The sequence below is a fragment of the Gymnoscopelus microlampas genome (genome assembly GCF_963454915.1).
Source record: "Gymnoscopelus microlampas genome assembly, chromosome: 17".
In the NCBI taxonomy this organism is placed as follows: domain Eukaryota; kingdom Metazoa; phylum Chordata; class Actinopteri; order Myctophiformes; family Myctophidae; genus Gymnoscopelus; species Gymnoscopelus microlampas.
In genome coordinates this window covers 32,822,510-32,838,712 of record NC_139954.1, presented here as the reverse complement: position 1 = coordinate 32,838,712, position 16,203 = coordinate 32,822,510, and the positions used below count along the sequence as shown (strand labels likewise).

General features: G+C 38.7%; 3 protein-coding genes across 5 annotated transcripts in view; 1 reads left to right on the top strand and 2 right to left on the bottom strand.

Moving 5' to 3' along the window:
- The window catches only part of lrp2a (low density lipoprotein receptor-related protein 2a), a 63,440-nt gene extending 57,419 nt beyond the window's left edge, over positions 1–6,021 (top strand). For 2 of the 3 annotated variants that reach the window (XM_084085306.1, XM_084085305.1), the window contains exons 69-78: positions 102–281; positions 925–1,044; positions 1,318–1,408; positions 1,820–1,887; positions 2,283–2,400; positions 2,639–2,759; positions 3,137–3,253; positions 4,070–4,171; positions 4,268–4,339; positions 4,633–6,021. In XM_084085306.1, the coding sequence (XP_083941432.1) occupies positions 102–281; positions 925–1,044; positions 1,318–1,408; positions 1,820–1,887; positions 2,283–2,400; positions 2,639–2,759; positions 3,137–3,253; positions 4,070–4,171; positions 4,268–4,339; positions 4,633–4,803 (1,160 nt within the window). In that variant the 3' untranslated portion in view covers positions 4,804–6,021. Of the gene's footprint in view, positions 1–101; positions 282–924; positions 1,045–1,317; positions 1,409–1,819; positions 1,888–2,282; positions 2,401–2,638; positions 2,760–3,136; positions 3,254–4,069; positions 4,172–4,267; positions 4,340–4,599 lie in introns of all 3 variants that reach the window. The other variant, XM_084085307.1, reaches the window with a different exon arrangement.
- A 446-nt stretch (positions 6,022–6,467) lies between these two features.
- Positions 6,468–10,399, bottom strand: rdh1 (retinol dehydrogenase 1; the record flags this gene model as incomplete). Its single annotated transcript, XM_084084238.1, has 5 exons — positions 6,468–6,697; positions 6,869–7,032; positions 7,458–7,716; positions 9,651–9,981; positions 10,373–10,399. The coding sequence occupies 5 exons, from the start codon at positions 10,397–10,399 to the stop codon at positions 6,468–6,470; spliced, it is 1,011 nt and encodes a 336-aa protein (XP_083940364.1).
- Positions 10,400–11,925: 1,526 nt separating this feature from the next.
- dhrs9 (dehydrogenase/reductase (SDR family) member 9) lies at positions 11,926–15,800 on the bottom strand. The gene is made up of 5 exons (XM_084084067.1): positions 15,680–15,800; positions 15,084–15,398; positions 13,756–14,014; positions 13,475–13,638; positions 11,926–12,291 (listed from the first exon to the last, which is right to left on the bottom strand). Exons 2-5 carry the CDS (start codon positions 15,394–15,396, stop codon positions 12,068–12,070), a joined length of 960 nt encoding a protein of 319 aa, XP_083940193.1. The 5' UTR covers positions 15,397–15,398; positions 15,680–15,800; the 3' UTR covers positions 11,926–12,067.
- Between the last annotated feature and the right edge of the window lie 403 nt (positions 15,801–16,203).

The window sequence follows — 16,203 nt, the reverse complement described above, 5'->3', positions numbered from 1 at the left end:
TTCTTCAAGTTGAGATCTTAACCTTTACATTTGTAAAAAAAAATTTTTTACCACTAAATAACGCTGAAAGTAATTGGATACGAAATACATTTCTTGTGCAGACATTGGAAACCCCTATAGTCTGGATGTCTTTGAAGGACACCTGTACTGGACAACAAAGGAGAGAGGTGAAGTATGGAAGACTAATAAGTTTGGGACTGGACATAAAGTCAAGGTACTGACCATCAACCCCTGGCTGACTCAAGTTCGCATCTACCACGAGCACCGGCAGAACCACTCAGGTCAGGAAATAGTCACATTCAAGTAGAGCTCATAGTGAGAAAAGCTAATTAAAATACCAATCGGTGGTTTGTCTTTGGACAAACAGACTGACTGATCCACTGTTGCTTAATTGCATAATGCATGCTATTAACCCATTAAACCTGGAACTGTGTAATTTTTAGATTTGAGCTAAAAAGCATTATGTTACACTTTGGGCTATTCAAAAATAGCAGATATACAAGCAAAAATAGCAGATATACAAGCTCATAGCGTGGCACCGAGTGCCGCGCTACGAGCTTGTAGATCTGCTATTTTTGAAAAATCGTGAAAATGTGTGCAAATCTTTGAATATATATATTTTTAAAGCGAACATTTTTAACTCAAAACTTTGCTTCTGGGGGGTCCCTGGAACAAGACATTTTGATGGGGGTCAGCGGCCAAATACATATCATATTGGGGGTCCTTGACATGAAAAAGATTGAGCACCACTGATATAGAAACATATGTTTTTCAGAATACTGTTGAGATTTAGGAGACGTGTAGAATCGGCTTCAGGTATCAATGGGTTAAAGGATTGCAGACGTGTTTCCAAAAATGATTATCTTCTGTCTTTTGCTGTACAAAAGATAACTCATATTTTGTTTCCTGCTCTGCATCCTATAGTGGCCAATCTCTGTAAGGATGTCTGCAGTCACCTGTGTCTCCTCCGGCCTGGTGGTTACACCTGCAGCTGCCCACAAGGGTCCTCTCTGCTTGGCTTCAACTCCAACGAATGCGACGCAGGTAGGACCAGTGCTCTCCCCTGTCCCAGGCATCTTGTGTTGGCTGGTCTTGTTGCACCACAATCTGTAATGCATAGTACGGAAATGCATGGCTACTCGTGTGATGCTGTGGTGGTGTTGTTGCTGATGCTGTGTGTGTGTGTGTGTGTGTGTGTGTGTGTGTGTGTGTGTGTGTGTGTGTGTGTGTGTGTGTGTGTGTGTGTGTGTGTGTGTGTGTGTGTGTGTGTGTGTGTGTGTGTGTGTGTGTGTGTGTGTGTGGCTTTCACCCCTGCAGCCATTGAGGCACCAGTTGCAATGCCCCTTGCATGCAGATGCATGAACGGTGGAACGTGCTACACTGATGAGGGGGGTCTGCCAAAGTGCAAGTGAGTTTAGCTGCTGATGCCATCCACGACAGTGGATGTTTCCCATGCCCGAGCTACAACATCGAGAATTTCACCCATTCCGTGGCTCCTATAATGCCTTGCAACAGTCTCTGTAACTGAATCCGGTTTAGCGTTACATTAAGAACACAATGGAAGGTGTGTTAATCACCAAAAGAAAGGTGACATAAACTGGTACATAGTCAAACATTTTGTTTTTGTGAAGTAATTAAAGGAGTTTGTGGCCATGTCAACAAGACATAAAGCACAAAACTATTTCCGGCAAGCATTGATAAAAAATGGAGAACTGCAAGGCGTGGTGGTTTATGTGAAACCACTGAATACAAATACATTGCTGTCATGCTGTCCCAGTGTTTTCCAAGAGGAACTTATCGGTATCCTGGTTTTGTCTAGATGCTCGTACGATTACGCAGGCAGCTTCTGTGAGATGGGGAAGTCAAGTGGCACTACGGGAGGAACAGGTACTGTAATGCACTTTTCTCTCTTACACACACACACACACACACACACACACACACACACACACACACACACACACACACACACACACACACACACACACACAATTAGGTACATTTTGTAACACAATGGAGAATAGTTACACAAACACACTGAGTCACACCTGGTGCTGTTTTCTAAGCTACTGAGTAACTCCTCCGTCAAGTACCTTGACTTACCTCACATGTCTTACTGGCTGTCAATGGCATAACAAAGCTTAGCAAACATTATGACTCAGCAAATACTTTACTTGTGTTCTGTGAAAAATTACACACCTCTTTACACATTACACACATTACATACCTTATCATTATTTGAAAAAAAAATGAATACATGAATATATCCTTTTTTTCTGTAGCTGTAGCGATTCTGCTGGCCGTGATTCTCATAGTGATCACATTGGGTCTTGCTTTTGGAGTTTTCCAAAACTACAAACGAACCGGCTCCTTCATTCCCTCTATGCCTAAACTACCCAGGTACAAAAGCTCTCATCTTCTGTTGCGTCTTGTACTTTCAAATAGAAGCCTCTGCTTTAATGCACTTGCATGCAGTGGCACACAGTAAAAAATCACATCAATTCATTTAACTTTAGTTCATAGTTCTGCCAGGCCATCCTTTTAAATAACAATGTGTTCTTAAATGACCTGCCAGATTAAATAAAGGTTCAATCAAATTAAATCAATACATTAATTTGTTTTTATTGGTCTTATCCAGCCTTAGCAGTCTGGTGAAGTCTGGTGACACTGGGAACGGGGTGAAGTTTCATTCAGGTGACAATGTGGACCTGGGGCCGTCACACATCGGGGTGTCATTCATTGACACGGCCATGCAGATGGTGGGTACTGAAGCATGATATTTTAGCACTTTTTAAGCCTAATTTATTTTGTACAACTGCTCAACGAAAACAACAGATTTTTCGGTCGTACGAGGTTGTATAAATTAGCCATTAGCCTCACTACACATCAGAAAGGTACTATCAGCTTTTGCACCTCCTTATTTGACCTTAGAATCCTAGAATGACTTTGGAACTATGTATTATGTGGTTAATTTATTAACAGGGATGATTGATTTTAAACTATGCTAGCAGGACTGCTTCTCTCAGCAATGTTTGAGAAACTAGAGTATTAATTGGCGTACTGTTGAGGTCAAAGTATCAGCTGAGTTCATACTGCAAAAGAAGTTACCCAAATATTGCAATTCATATTTCCTCAGGATGACAACTTTGCCACGGAGGCAGGAAGGCAGCCAATCACATTTGAGAACCCGCTATATAAGCCCACCAATGCTGCTGGAGTCCCTAGTGATCCTGCAGTCATTCATGCTTCACAGGTACACACCGGATTATGTTTACTGAATGTTTTTAAGCTTTAGCCACTTATGCCCTGTAGCAACTCATAATGTAATAACAGATTTATAATGTAATAATATGTTACATTAAGAACCTTACATAGCCGCTCATAATGTAATAACAGATTTATAATGTAATAATGTGTTACATTAAGAACCTTACGTATCAGTTTATAATATAATAACAATTCATAAAGAAATAACGGTCAGTATCATGTCAGCATCATGGTCAGTATCTTGTCGATATCATGGTCAGTATCAAGTCAGTATCATGGTCGGTATCATGGTCAGTATCATGGTCAGTATCATGGTCAGTATTAATGGCATGATACTGACCATGATAATGACATGATACTGATACTGATTATTACGATGTAACACTTTTGTCAACATTATGAGCTTAATATTACATTATGAGCTTGTATTACAGTTAGGTATTACATTATGAGCCACTGCATGCCCTAGGCTATTTTCAAATGATTTTCACAAATGTAAAAAATAAATAAATAAAAAAAACACAACCATTGTGCTGAAGATTCTCCTGATCCTATGAAGTAATGTTTTGATATGCTTCCACGGCTAGTGGAAACAATTTGGTTGACTTGAAATAAACACAAATCTTAGCTGTCCTATATTACATGTTGTTCAAGATTATCTGACTTTAACACACAGAAGGCTTGAATTGTAAAAAAGACAATCCATAAATGATCTAACCTATACATCAGCATTTGATGAAAATTGGTCTGATAAACTTGATAAACTGATAAGCATTTTTGTTAATTCATGTCACAAACACAGGTAACTGTTAATGTGAGTGGAGAACACATTGTGAACCCAGTGTATGCAGAGCAGAGTGCAGCCATCGTACAGACTACTCCTGTCAGCTCCAAACCTGCCCAGGTGAGAGTCATCCTCCTCTTTCTGAATCGACTGTAAATGAATTGTTCTATAAGGGTTTTTTTTAGGTTTTTTTACTGTTTGTGTTTGTGTTTGCAGGAGTCCAAATGGAGCTTATTCAAAAGAAAATTAAAGCCAAGCACCACATTTGAAAATCCTTCCTATTCAGAGGTAATAATTCTTTATAAAAACCTGCTGCTATCTAAAAGGTTGCATTGTGATTGGCTGAGAGGCAATATAATGTAATAATGATATTGTCACTGGTGTGTAGATCTACATTACCTAATACCGAAGCACACTAGTGCAGATATATCACAATAGATTTTGGCTCTGTATTGAGAAATGAGTGCGCACAAAGTACTGATATAGTAAATAACCCTAACCATAAATAACAATTCATACCTTTTTTTGCTATTTGCTATTGTTGTCAGCTCCGCTAGTTTTTCCGGTCTTCTGTTTTTCAGATGAAGGATGCAAAAGCAGTAGAAAGCAAAGCGGACAAATCCACTGCTGAACCGTCTCCATTTGTTCCCCCTGCCAAACCCCAGAAGAGGGATCGTCCTTGTACCTTCTCACCAACTGAGGACACTTTTAAGGACACAGCCAACCTTGTCAAAGAGGACAGTGATGTATAATGCTTACTTTATGCTCCGTTGTACGACAGTGTCGCGATCCCAAAAGGACTGATCTACAAGCTCACAACACGTCTGGGACGCATTGCAAGGTTGTAGATCAGCTATTTTCTGCGTGCGACACAATCGTATGATGAAGTATAAATTGGGCTTAACCCTTGCGCTCTCGCAGACGGGAATAAAAAATATATAAAAACAAAAAAAAACACACACTTTGCACAGAATCTATTTTTTTATGCAGCCTGTGTACAAAATTCAGAATGTTTAAAGAAAAAAAGAGATGAACATCTCTATAGTATACAGAAAAAAATGTCTTTTGTGACTATGCCTTCTGATATTTCTTATGCCAATTCTTGTTTTAATGATTTTGTTTTTTATTCTGATGTACAATATGTATATCTTTGCACTGAAGCATAGAAATGTTAATAAATATGTTGTATATTTGTAAATTTTAAGAGAAAGATTTTGTTGATAATATCTTCTGGCTGTTTGAAATAGATGATCTTATGCATAGTGGTAAGAAATAACGAGCGCTGCATCGTGAATGTACAGTAGGTCCACCTTATACATTGTTAGCGATGTGTTGGATAATAATTATATACTTTTTTGCCACTGAATAAAACTGAAGATGTATGCAGGTCATCTTTCATGTTTATATACCTCATTTCAGGGCTAAAAACGAGAAAAGCAATGACAAAACAAACAGGCGATTATTGGTATTAGTGTTTCAGATACGTGCTCCAGTAAGAATACAAAGCAAAAGACATGTGACAATATTTGATGAATGGTATGCTAAGCATACATATACATTCTACTTACATTTGAATATGATTGAACTCATTACTGTTTTATGTTCCCTTTGTGATATTTGAATCAATATGATCATATTTTAATAATGATATTATAATAATGGCCTCTTTTTAAAAGAAAATGTTTGAAAACCATACTTGAACACGCTCATGTATTTTCCATGGTGTTTGCAGTTGATTATGTTCATGAGAAAAATATCCATTTAACATTTGATGCCAGCATTTGAAACATCTGTCATTTTCTAAAGATGGTATATTACAGAATGATTGTTTTGTATTATGAGAAAGAACACACAGAAGAAATAAAAACTATCAATGATTGTTTTAAACATGCCCAAATATTTTTTTCTAGATAGAGAAATGGATGCTGCTGAGACCTGAGAATGAATAAATTTCTTATTTTGTAATACGATGTTGACTTCTTTTTTTATTCTATTGGCAAGGTTCCATCACTTACATAGTACACACATTATAGACACTAGACCATACCCGGTCGGCGCAGCGCATCCGTGGGGGGATATGCGCACATGATCTGGCAACCCGGGAGGCAGTTCGTCCCATAGCTGGGCAGCCCCGTAACCATGGCGACAGTGTTTGACACAAAAACGCTAATAAGAAGCTGAGATTTGATGAAATCGAAAAACGGGCTTCACAGTTAAGTTCAGATGGTAATGGTCAATGGCTGTGTGCAAAATCAGAGCAATTGGTCCAGCCAGTGGGGAGAACCGGGTAGCTTCACCACCACCACCACCAGTACAAACGCACAGAGGTTACTAGAATTATAGTAGGATAGTAGGATATAGTACACACACACAGTACAACAGTGGGGATAGTTATAACAACATGGCAGTAAGTCATTCAGAGGACATTTCTTTCATATTTTGGTACAGGAAGCAGTGCATTGACTACAAAGTCTGAAACAAATGATGGTAGGTAAGAGAGAGGGATCCAGAACAACTTTGCGTCCCATCCTGCTCCGTAACGTGTGCGAGGGTGACGAGCCGTTAGGGCATGTTGCATACAATTGGTCACTTTGGAGAAATCTGAACTGCACAGGATACCCATGGAGAAATGCTGAGCTTTCAAATCTGAGATTCACAGTAAATATAAAACGAGAGAGGGACAAGGGACAGACATTCAATGATTGTAAATGGCAATAATTATTTTTGTTGGATTTTTTCAATACCTGATAGTGTTTGATTGTAGAGTATCAGTGAATGAAGGTGCTGATCAGTGTTTTGCAAATTACATCCACTCACATTCATCAAAGTAGATGTCTCCATAGGAGTCTTTGACTTCCTGAGGGAGGCGGTTCCAAAGTCTCTTCAGGTCTGCTTCAATGAGATCCACTCTAGTCACTGCTGTCTTGAAGAACCCCGGCTCAATGATGCTCACTTTGATACCAAAGTGCTGCATTTCCCTCCTGAACAGAAGGAACAATTGCAATTGCTGAAATATAATTTCTGTGAAATTATATTCTGTGCATGCAGGAATTATACTGGCAGAAATAAACAGAATTTTAAGACTTTGCTATTAGTGATCATTGTTCCGTTTGATTGTGTGGAGATATGACTTATTGATCAGGTTTTCCGGGGCTAAAGTTCACAAACACGAGCTGCTAGGTGACCCCTAAAATATCAGGGGGCGGGGTTAGAAACCCTGACTGCTGATGAAGGTTTTGAGCTTGGCAAGGATACCGTTGTACTGTTCACGTGATTTGATGGGTTGACAGTGCAATCATAAACAGCTATTATTTAAAAATGTCTAGATCTTTTCATCTACTAATATCTCACTTAAATGCCCAATCTAGAACAATATATCTAGTATTGTCTTTGATAAAAGTGATACCTGAGGCTGTCAGAGAAGGCCTCCACACCCCATTTGGACAGGCAGTAACCTCCACCAGTAAGGGCAAGCCTCCCCAAGACACTGGCCACATTTACCACCCTGCCTTGGGCCTTCTTCACCAGTGGGAGAAACTGGAGGGTCACCTCAATGACACCTATTAGATTGACGTCCAAAACCTTTGTGAAGTCCTCTATCTGCATCCACTCTGTTGGGCCAATGGGTATGGACCTCCCAGCATTATTCACCAATCCCCACAGACCTGATAAAGACAAAGAAGAAACAGCTGGCTAACATAAAGTGTTTGGCTATAAAACATAATAGTTTTCACCGTTATGTTTTTGCTGTTCCATTTGTCCATCTGTATAAAGAACGGACTTCAGTCAGAAGAACGATTTTGTAGGCTTCCCTGAAGATATGATTAACTTTTGGGTCAAAACGTTCAAAGGTCAAGGTCAAAAACAGATGGGTGTAAGTCCTTCCTAAACCTTTTCATGAAACCTGGTGGGAATGATCATTATAGGCTGTCCCAAAAGAGATGATTAACCACTCCTTTGTATTTCATTATGATGGTGTTGTGCATTGAAAATAGCTGATGTGCAAGCTCACGTGTCACATTGCAACATGTGGTGAGCTTGAGTTATTCAAGGGGGAAATTGTCACCTGTAATGACATGCAGAGAATACTGATGCCAGGCTGAAAGTGATTAACTTTTAGGGCAAAAAGGTCAAAGATCAAAGACAAAATCAAGGTCATATCTCAGGAAAATAGCATTGCCTGAGTTACAGTTGCACTCGAGTACAATCTTTCAGTTTACATATCTTTCTCATTGTTCAAAGTAGTTCAAACTGTAAGTGATTTTTTTTAGTTAACACAAAAATGGGTCAAAATGTTAGAGCTCTATATTCTGATAGTAATCAATATATATAGAGTATATAGTGTGTTTGCTCAGTAACGGGGGTCTCCCCATGTCTCCAGCTCTTTAGTAAATAGAAAATACATTTTTAGGTGGGATACCAATTTCCTCCAATGATGCGAGAGAACCATCAACTTCAAGTTGATGGTGTTCTATAGTTCCAATTTTGTCCACTAATTTTTTGTTTCGTCACTTCCAATATCACTTGCTTATCCTGTATCCTGTTCCTGTATGAGTTCTCTCTGCTGATTGGATGAAATTGGAATTCCGACCTGAAAATGTATTTATTTTAAGACCCAGAGTAAATGGGACACCACTGAACAAATACTCTATGATTACTCTCAGAATATAAAGGATTTAACATTTATTTAAAAACATCAAATCATAAAAAAAACACGTTCCACATAACTCCTATTGTATATCAAAAACACTTCCTATTAGTCAAAGCAATATTCAACTCCTCTTTCATGTTACAACCAGGAACATACTGTCTTGAATGTGGTTAATTTGAATTAAGTAAGAGTAGTAATAGGTGGTAGATGTAGTTTAGCTTTCTATTTGAGCAAGGCATGTACAGTAATTGCCCCTGACATTTTTACCACAGTGAAGTCTGGATCACTGAGTAAGCATTCTGTGTTTCATTATGATAATCAGTCATGGAAAAAGTACTCCAAGGTTTTCCTTAGGTAAAACTAGCAATACCACAATGTAGAAATATTCTGCTACAAGTAAAGATCATGTAGTCAACATTGTACAAAAGTATTGTGATAAAAAATATAGGCTACTTAAAGTACCAAATAAGTACCGATACCAAAGTTGTTCAAAATCAGTCAAACCTTTTTGAAAATAGCAGATAGGGCAGATAAGTATAAAATAGGGCTTACTTGGTTAATATGTCTTGTAATAATCTAAATCTACAAAGTAACTAGTAACTAAAGTTGTCAATTAATTGTAATGGGAGTAAAAAGTACAATATCTTCCTGAATATAGATGTAGTGGAATAGAAGTGTAAAATATTGAAAACTTTGAAATACTCAAGTAAAGTAAAAGTACCACAAGACTTGTACTTTAAAAAAAACAACTTAGTAGTTACTTTCCACTACTGATGATAATTCACTTCAATAACCTGTTTCAGAGAAAATGGTCTGGGAAACATGTAGATCTGCATGAATCACAGTAGGAGGATTGTGGGTTTGTCAAGTAATTCCTTTATCTCTCCCAGTGCTTATCGCTGACTGGCACCCTATCTGTCTCTACCCCCTACTGTCCGCCCGCCTCACCTCGATCTCCGACCTCTGCGCTCACAAACTCCACCGCCTTCCTGATGCTTGTACTGTCGGTAACATTGAACAGAACGGTCTTGAGTCTGGAAGATGCTGCAGATGCCAAATCTGAAGCACCTTTTTCTGTGAGACATGCAGCTATTACATTAAACCCCTTTCCATCCAGTTGTCTGGCCAGCAGATTTCCAAAGCCACTATCACAGCCTGTAATGAACACATGCTTCTCATTGAAGGCATCAACCTTGTAGGAATCTCTGATGTACCAGCAAATGACAACGACCATGGCCAAGATTATAAAACAGACTGAGGCCAGGTGTGACTGGATTCCCTGCAAGACAGAAGTCAAACAATGTTGTATGTTACAGATCACATAAAATTACTATTTAATTAGCAGGGAATTACAAGTAATAAATGTGTGAAATTAAATGTAAATTACATTTTATTTAACAGGCCTGTTAATGAACATGGTCTTGTCTTTTAAATACAAATAATTATCAAGACATAAGTGACTCATGGAATAAGATGACAAAAGTCAGTTTTCATTCAAATATTTTCAAGATATCAAAAATATAAATGTATCTTACCCCATAGAAATCAATAAGAACATAACTGGTAGACACCGGTCTGACCTGAGGGTGTTAACTTGTGATTAATTTCTGTTTAAGGTATGCCGTATATAATGATGCATGAACACAGATGCTAGACGTAATTCTACTTACACAGGGGATTGTAATGTCTTCATCCATTTGGCACATTTGGTTACCATAAATCACTCACAATGCAATATACCCCACAAGATATCTACATAAATGATCTATGTGCCAGTGTCTGCTTCTTCCGTTCCTCATTAGTAATCCTTGTCCATCTAGCTTACAGAACTGTGCACAGCTAAAGGATTATAATATTATTGACATACGCATGCAGCAATGCAGCTAGACACAGAAACACTTGGTAAGCCTGGGACTCAAAAACTTGAGACTAGATTGAAAGTGTAGACTTTGACACTTGTCTACATTTTTTTCCTTTTTTGTTTTTTTTTACAGTTATGACAAAAGACCACCAGATGGCATCTGGATACATAAAGGGAAAAATGCAAATGTTTTTTGTAAATTCTGATACCATTGCCCAACTTCTGTTATTGCTTACTTAACCATTAAAGTTCCAATAAAATGTTCAGATTGCTGATTTACAAATATCAAAGTCATTGAACATTAACTTAGGTTTTGTAACATTCATTATAAAGTAAACCTACCATAGCTACTCCAAAGGTGTGCGCACGCACGCACACACACACACACACACACACACACACACACACACACACACACACACACACACACTATAATACACTGTATACAGTATATACAGTGTGTATATATATTGTATATGGTGCATTTTATACAGTATATATATACAATTATATTGAGAAATATTAATTGAGTTATCAGATCATTTGCAAGTTAGGCTTGCAAGCTTTTATGTTCCAAATGAGAGGCTTTGTGTAGGGGTTGCAACATGAATAGTGTCAGAAGCCCATACTGGCTACCAATAGCACAGGTCCTAAGCATGCGATTGTATCATAAACTACACAAGCTTGCATGCCTGGGTGGCAGAACCGCATTCCCCCTTAGTTAAAGTTCTGTGATTATATCTTTCTATACAGCCAATGCATCTGGAGGTCTATTCTTCATAATAGTTTGTGTTAATGTTTCAATATTCCACTGCATGTGTATCGATCTATGGAAAAGTAATTGCAAATGTAAATATTCAAATGTATCCATACAATGTTTTTAAAAAAAAAACATTTACAATAATCTCATTACTTAACCGGCATCTTTTTACTACACATATTTCACATATTTCTAGTGTTTGGGATTCCATCCTAGCGTAACATTCTAGCCACGTCATAATAGGCAACCATTCAGAGAAAATAGATCTTCTAGTTCACAGAAAATCACGTCATGTCTGTTGTACTTGTATATCTGCCATTTCTGGATAAGAGACTGTAGAGCAAAAACAAAAGTATGGGACCAAGTCTACACACCGACCTGAAGTATAGTGTTCAAGAGGTTAATAAACTAGACTACAAAGACCATAAGATATCTTTGTGAGAAAGTGGGAACTATATTATTTTTGGTGCAGCATTATACCGTGGTACTGTACACTTACACTGTAACTTGACATACACTTGATTATTCTATTATTATGATTGTCTTGCTGTCATAATGCATAAAGTGAAGAGAAAGGGAAGAGAGTATTATATCTTTTCTCATGAAAGATGTTTATTTGTTAACAAAGGTGAATTAAAGACACGGGTACAAATTGTGGTTAATAAAATTGAAATAACATTCCTATTGCTTTATTGTTTGCATCAAGGCAGGGCCTTGGTTAAACCAGACCTGGCAGAGACTAACCTATAGCACAGTTACTTTTGGCCTGATTGAATCTATGAGGAAAAGTCTGTCCACGATGCATGTTGGCATGTAGGACAAAGGCAACCAGACGAACTTGGCATCCCATCCAGGGGAGTAGCGAGTGCGAGGGTGGACTGCAGAAATGGCGTGCTCCATACAGTGGACCACCTTCATCAGGTCCCCATCCGTTAGCTGGGAAAATCTTCCCTCAACCTTTTCAAATGCTAGAAGATAAGCAACAATACGATATATAGTTAAATTATTCTTAAATATATGTATTGAGGCATCTAGTTAGACAAAATAACTAACCAAAAGTGCAATTACATATTTCTTAATCCAGTCTGTACTTTCTTAACACTTCACTGTTAACTGTGTGAGTGACATTGAATCATAAAGTATTGTGGACTCCTGTAAAGTATTGTGGACTCCTGTACTGTATACTGTACATTCATTAATATAGTATTTATTTATTTTAACATGGTGACAGAATCAAGCCAAACTTGCCAGACTTGCTTTCTCAGAAAGAAAGCCTTGGGAATGTTGAAGAACAAATGTGGCTAGAAGGAGCGGGCCGCTGACAGTATGGGCCTTTAGCAGGGAAGGGGCTCACCCAGGTGCGCAAATCAATATTGTCCACATTAAACTGCTAAACTGTTAAACAAACACAGGCCAACAAAAGCTGTTATGTGTCATGTTCATACTGCACATATCTCAGGCAATGTTTTAATACATTTCTCTTCCAATTTTGCTAATATACTGTACACATACACACAGTACACACATTTTCCAACACAAATTTAGTTTACGCACGGTCGGAAAAACACACTCTGGTCCTGTCACTCAAATTACAGTTTGGCCACACCCCAGCAAGTGATCTGCTCGCTCATTCTATCAACAGTTTCAAATGAGTTCCTCCAAACCTCCATTTGAAGTGGACAGAGATTAGAGGGGTGGCCATGCGAGACTAGCCTTTTCATAGCAGCCATACTGACAAACAGTTGTGTACCATTTTTCCTTCACAGGTGTTACCAATGATAATTAAGGCTCTGTTGCATTTAGTAAAGTGGAACCTTTCCAATGACCCATCATGCACAATAGCAGCACTCTGACCAGAATGAACAGAACCGAACCTTAGTACAGTATTTAATTGGTAACACAAAGAAAGAACAACCATTTGTCAATATGGCTGCCCTGAAATGGCCAATAAATTCATGGTCTGTAGCTGGCTACATGCCTTTAAGAGGGCAAAGGCTGTGGCTCTTGCTCACTCCTCTGGCAGGGCACCCCTTCTGTTTTGTTGTTTTTAACCATACTAGAACATTCTTACCTTTCAACACCTCATTTAGTCATCATGGTTTATTTTCCATTATTCAAGTAGTGATCTAGTGAACCTTCACAGAAACTCACCACTACGTAGGTACTGTTCTCCATAGTCATCTTTTGCATCCTGGGGTAATTTGTCCCAGACCTTCTGTAGGCTATTTTTCATTAGTGGTATATCTGTCACATTTGTTTTGAAGAAACCAGGTTCAATGCATAGGACTTTGACTCCGAAATGTGCCACGCAAAGCCTGAAATGAAAAAAAAAAAGACACTGGTTTGCCACAAGACATGAACCCGCCATGTGATTGGATGCTCGAGTTAAATAACATTCAACTACAGTTCAAGACAATTACAGCCGCTCTCACCTTAAACTGTCATTGAAGGCTTCCACCCCATACTTGGACACACAGTAGGGTCCACCAAATGGACTGATTCTCCCAAACACACTGGCAACATTCACCACCCTGCCTTTGGCCTTCTTAATGAGTGGCAGAATGCTCAGTGTTACACTTATGACCCCGTTCAGATTGACTTCAAGCATGGACTTGTAGTCCTCTATAGTGAGCCAGTCAGTGGGAGCAGTTGGCACAGACACGCCTGCATTGTTCACGACAGCCCACAGCCCTGGAGGAGCATACAGTCAGTCACACAAAGATCGAACCTACAGTGTTTAGGCTCATGAGTAAACATTTCTTAACGGCAAGACATTCCTGAACCCACCTGTCAGCAGGTGGTCTGACAGGTAACTCTCGGTGCATTTACATGTGCACTAACATGTCAATCTTACTGACTGCTAGACCGGTTTAAGTATCATGCAAGGTTTATTTGAACAATGGACAGCAATAATCCTGTCATGATGTCCTAAAATGGGAATACTTCTGACACCACCTCTGACTAGTGTTTGGGGTTAAAAATGTATAAGAAAAAAAAAAGGTTTCATCAGCTAAGCTGCCCTTTTTATGTCTCAAATTATTGCATTGGCTTGAGGAGTGTTTGTTTTCATTGGCCAGAAGTTGTCAGAATGCCCCCTCCTATACAATGCATACATTTTGATAGGGATACACATCAATTTGGCAGACCTATTGAACCATATGCATTATATTGGAGGTAAACATTTTGGCAGGAATAAGTATCATGACACAAAACCGGTACCTAATCACTACAGGTGTGCATTTGATTTCACACATTTTGACTGTAGTGTTTGGGATTCTAGCTGTAGTACCTACATCAGTCAAAAGTAATAATTATTGGCTATCAAAGCTAGGCCTACTTACCAGTGGTGGGAAAAGTACTCAATTGTTTTACTTAAGTAAATGTATCAATACTGCAATGTAGAAATACTCTGTTACAAGTCCGGAATCAAACATGTACTCTAGTAAAAGGTACTTGAGTATTGGTATCAAAATATACGTAAAAGTAGAAAGTACTCATTATGCAGAATGCCGATCTACAAGCTCACAATGCATCCCATCCCAACTCAATGGGAGTTTAGATCGGCTATTTTCAAATGTCCGAAATATGGGCTGAAGTGAGTATGTTTTGTAATAATACAAATCTACAGTAAAAGTTTTCAAATAATTGTAGTGGAGTACAAGTAAAAGTATTGAACATGGAAATACTCAAGTAAAAGTAAAGTAAAAGTACCTAAACAACGAGTAAATGTAATTAGTTACTTTCCACCACTGCTACTTACCCTTCTCGCCAACTAAAGTCTTAATATCAGCCGTTGCCTTGCGGACACTCTCGGGCTTGGTGACGTCCAGGTGGACGGCCGCCAGCCTGTCTGAGCAGACCTTCTTCAACTCATCTTCTCCCTTCTCAGTGTAACAGCCTGCGATCACACAGTAACCCAGCTGGTCCAGGTGTCTGGCCAGGAGATTACCAAACCCAGAGTCACAGCCAGTAATGTAGACATGTTTCTCCGAGTTGTTGGGTAGTCTTCGTCTCTCTTTGCACCAGCGATACAAGAACCAACCAGACACCAGGCATAGGATGTACAGGAACATTTCTGAAGCACACAAGACAGGTGGATTAATAGAAGCTGCAGCGCCTTATTTGACATGATTGACCAACAGGGTTTTGTAAAATAAAAATATATGTCACTCTGACACGAAAGCTATTTAAAGTTGTGCATATATACTGTAGCTATTTAAACATAAAAACACAACTAAACAGCCCTTGTGCAAAACAATAACTAAACATTAAAGACATGGATGGCACAGGACTATAAAAATAAGTTACATGTGATCTAAAATCATATTTGCTGTTGATAGTAAATAAAATCCTGACCTATTTTCCCCAGCAAAGATCCGACACCAAATAACACACTGGCCTGGACGGTCGAAACTTTAAACTATGTGTCAGGACACTTTAAATACGCTACAGTTGCACCGGAGATGGATTCATTCCGCTTTCAGAATAAAAGCTTGATTGTAGTAGGTTGAACCATAGATATATGGGTTGAACCATGGGATGAATCCTAGAGTAAATATGCACACAGGGTCTGTTGCAATAGCTAGGTAGCCTGGTAAACCCCCCCTTCCGGATATCTCATTTGCATTTGGGAGGGGTTTGCCAGGCTAATAGCTAGGTAGCCTATATTATTGGAAAATGTAAAGTTATGACATTAGGAATTTACTCAAGAGGCAGCATTTTTTTTTACCAGCTCCTGCAGCCTAATTCAACTATCCAAACAGTTCTCTGCCTTTTTATGCCCCAGTTCCCATACATGCATCAACACAGGCCTAAGTATAATATTTATTTTTATTTGATAACATAGTAGTGGCACTATTATTGTAACATATCACAACTAC